The sequence below is a fragment of the Lathyrus oleraceus genome, chromosome 5 (assembly GCF_024323335.1).
Source record: "Lathyrus oleraceus cultivar Zhongwan6 chromosome 5, CAAS_Psat_ZW6_1.0, whole genome shotgun sequence".
Lineage (NCBI taxonomy): Eukaryota > Viridiplantae > Streptophyta > Magnoliopsida > Fabales > Fabaceae > Lathyrus > Lathyrus oleraceus.
This window is the reverse complement of record NC_066583.1, coordinates 172,997,465-173,001,370: the sequence shown is the minus strand read 5'-3', so window position 1 is coordinate 173,001,370 and position 3,906 is coordinate 172,997,465. Positions and strand designations below refer to the sequence as shown.

At 31.9% G+C, this 3,906-nt stretch overlaps 1 protein-coding gene across 1 annotated transcript; it reads left to right on the top strand.

Annotated features, from left to right (window-relative positions):
- Nucleotides 1-1,672: 1,672 nt before the first annotated feature.
- Nucleotides 1,673-3,082, top strand: LOC127079523 (uncharacterized). Its single transcript, XM_051019907.1, has 3 exons — nt 1,673-1,994; nt 2,091-2,191; nt 2,770-3,082. The coding sequence occupies exons 1-3, from the start codon at nt 1,673-1,675 to the stop codon at nt 2,788-2,790; spliced, it is 444 nt and encodes a 147-aa protein (XP_050875864.1). The 3' UTR covers nt 2,791-3,082.
- Nucleotides 3,083-3,906: the final 824 nt, after the last annotated feature.

Genomic DNA, 3,906 nt, shown 5'->3' with positions numbered 1-3,906 from the left:
AAAATAAGGTTGTGTACGTTTGACGTATTTTAGGATGAACGACAAGTACTTGAATGACTGAGTAAGATAACTCATATCCAAGCATTTGAGAAGAGGAGTTGAAAGCTCAAAACCATCTCCTTTTTCGTATAGTTTGTTAAGAAAATGATTTAATTAAGTTGTATGTTTGCGGAAAATGACAACTGTTCGACTGACCGAGTAAGAGAACTCGTATTCGACCAATTGAGGAGTGAAGTTGAAAACTCAAAGTCAACTCCCTTTTCATTTAGCTTACTGTGAAAATATTTTGATTTAATCGGTGTTTTGAGGTTTGTAGAGGAACGATAACTATTTGACTAACCAAGTAAGAGAACTTGTACTCAAATAGTCGAGGAGAAAAATTGAAGACTCAAAGTTATCTCCCTTTTATTTCTTATTGTAAAAGAATTTGATTTGTTTGTGCTTAGGTAGATTAGAAATGACGATTGTTCGATTAATTGAGTACAAAAGTTAGTGTTTAAATAATCGAGGAGAGGAGTTGAAAACTCAAAACCATTTCCTCTTTTATTCTTAAGTGAAATAGTATTTGATTGTGATTAGATATTTTAATTCTTAATAAAGAATACTCGATGTCGGATCGAGGTTTTAAATTTGTATTTATGAATGAATTGAATTTATTTAGTGAATAGTTCATCTAATCGATTAATTAAAACTGAATAGGTCTCATTGTAAGAAGGCCCAAGAGTAAGCCATGTGAGGTTGATGGCGATGCTTTTACAAGCGATCGACTTACAAAGGTGTTTTGAAAATGGGCTCGACTTTGAATCGAGAAATATGTGATTTATTTTTGAAATTGGTTTGAATGATTTTAAATCACTGAAATCGACATAATCTTCCCATAATTATAACATGTCATCCATATGCACTCGAGACTCAGTATAAATAAATAAATACAAAATAATCATGCGCATACACTCCACAAAAATAAACAATTATCTAAATTATAAGTGATATTAATAATATAATTAATTAATTAAATATTTAATAGATTATTTGATTAAATAATAAGTAATTAAATAATAATAATATAAACAAATAATTAAACAACATTAGGTGTTAATAATAATAATAACAATATATATAATTTTGAAAGAATAGAAAATAAATAGAAATAAATGAAATGAAAGTAAATAAAATATTTAAATATTATAAAATAATTAAATAACTATCATTAAGAATTAAACTATTTAATATATTATATATATATATATATATATATATATATATATATATATATTATATATATATATATATATATATTATAAGTATATATGTAAAAAAAATATAAACAAAAAAAGAAAGAATAAGTCAAAAAATAAGGAAAATGGGCTGGTGGTGGTGAAAGGCCCAACTCTGGGCGCTGCTGAAAAATAAAAGGGGTTTCAAATAGCAAAGAAGGTCTTTGGGCCCAACCTGGATTGGCCTAAAATGAGTCAACAAGGCCCTAAAGGCCTGGTCAACCATTGACCTTGTGAGGAGATGTCTGGACCCTTAGATTTGAGGACCTTGATCCGGTCAATAGATCATGAGGAGGGCTTGTGAGGATGCACCACCATATGGTGGGGGGATCCACACAGGATCCCCTGGTTGACTCAGGACTCAACCAACATGTGGCGCCTCTGAGAGAAGCCACATGGCGCCCATTCAGCAACCCTTATCACCAAATAAAAACAAATATTTTGAGAGAGAGTCATTCTCTCATTCTCGTTCTCTCTCTTCACTTCCATTCACAAAGTTTCTCTGCAACTTCTTCTCTTTTCCGTCACCACCCCTCACGGCCAAGCCTGCTGGAGAAGACGGTGGAGGTCGGCCAACCGCGGCGGCGCTGCCCTCTTCTCCGGCGACCTTCAACCCTAACCCTAAAGAATCAAACACATACCCCATCTTATTTTGGCCGGTAATTTCAAATCCAACCTTGGTTCTTCCAAAAACCTCTTCAATTAACCGGATCGGCGGTAAGAAAATAAGAAAACTCTAAACCTAAATTTACGATCTACCCTTCAATAATCGTGATTATGAGAAATTAACATAGGGTTTCTTCTGTTTTGTAGTGACGAACAACAAGTATATGGATTCAAGCAAGGAAAGGAAAGAAAAAAGATTACTTAGCCTGATTTGCATCCGGCGACGTGAGCTTCTCGTCGCTGCAGAGATAAGTTTATTCTCCCTTTTTTAAATCTCCTCGTCTCCCTCTATTCTTCTTTCTTCTTTCTAGATTTTGAATGTTGTTTGTTGTTCTTGGTTCGAATGTTACGGTCTTTGTGTTTTACAAAATATTTTTGGTTGTTCTGCTCGGATTCTCAAAAACGTGTATTTTGTTGTTTGGGATTTGATGTTGACAAAGAAATATTTTGATAACTTCTTGAATTTTTCAGTCGTGTTACTGTTGATTTGTTGTTGTTGGTTTGATGTTAACAAAAATATTTTGATAATTTCTTCTTAGATTTTCCTAAAAAAAAACCCTTTTTGTTACCGTTAATTTATTGTTGTTATATATATGATGAATGTTGAGGTCCTGAGATAACTTGTTAAGTTATCCTTTTTCCAGATTTTGTGGGATATTTACTCTGTGGATTTAGAGCTGTTTGGATTGGATATAAGAATGTGTTCTTGGGTGTTTACCTTGATTCATTGTGCAAAAAATTAATTTGTTCCTCTTATCAATTTATTTTTCAGTTTCCCATAAGTGCTTATTTGATAAGTTTTTAAATCTTTGAATTGTTTTTGCAGGTTTTTACAAAAGTGAAGTGATGTTGATTGAAAGTAGTTTATGCGCCAGCTTTGGAGGCTAGGATTGGGGCGCTGTGAATTTCAAACAATTGGCTTTGGAAATGTCTTTGAAGCTTGCTGCTTCAAACTGTTGTATTTTACAGCTTATTTCCAACTTTTTTCAACTTTATTTGATGTAACAAAACTTTTGGATATTTGGATTAATTATGTAACTCGTAGAGTTTTAATTTGAAACTTCTTTTGGATAATTATGTAACTATTTTGGATTATTTGGAATTTGGAATTAATTATGTAACTTTTGGATTATTATGAATTTCTTGGTCTATTTGGAATTTTGGACTATGCATCTAATTATGCAATTAATCATTTTTGATATTTTAAACCTTGCCTTAACATTTTAATTGTGTTAATCAAAAGAAAGCTTAAACTATATCTCAAACTGAAAATGGATTGGGCCAAAATGCAATTTAATTGGATTTTCAAACTTGGTCAACTTTAACACATTAATATTAACCAAAATAAAATGTGACAAAAGGTCTAAAATAAAATATGCCACAAAAATATTGCAATTTCAAACCTTGATCATAAAAACCAACAAATACACATACATGTGGTGACGCATACTTAAAAAATGCAATTTTAGTTTCAGGATTTATGGATGGTTTAGAAACTTGGCACGTATATTTAGGATATGAAAATGAGCTTAATATAATCATGTCTCTTAATACTTACTGATAATTAAATGGACTTTGGATCAGTGATGTAAAAAGATTTGAACCACACTTTGCAATATTAATCATGGACATGTTTATGTGAATGTACATTTTTTTAAAAACCAAGAGTTCTCATGGATAAACCAAAATGGGTCTTGTTAACCAAAAATGCACATACCATCTCATGCTTCAGTAATAGCAGTAAGAGACAAATGCAGCAGATGTCTTCTTAAGGATCTCAACAGATGAAAATATCAATGAAGACTTGATGTCACCAAGGGCTGAGAAACCCTAAAGTAGAACTTATGTCTTAAGATAAAATTCAAGTCTTATAACATTGGGTAGTGATTGCAGGTTGAAGATTTTTTCTTACCCGGACAAAATTGGGGTATGACAGTTGATTATGACAGTTGGAAGTAGTTAG

Bases quoted from the DNA above. Each gene is read 5' to 3' on its own strand.
- LOC127079523 (XM_051019907.1), top strand. From the start codon at position 1,673: ATGGCGCCCATTCAGCAACCCTTATCACCAAATAAAAACAAATATTTT. The intron at 1,995-2,090 runs GTAAGAAAATAA...TCTGTTTTGTAG, and splicing joins TTCAATTAACCGGATCGGCG to TGACGAACAACAAGTATATG. The intron at 2,192-2,769 runs ATAAGTTTATTC...TTGTTTTTGCAG, and splicing joins AGCTTCTCGTCGCTGCAGAG to GTTTTTACAAAAGTGAAGTG.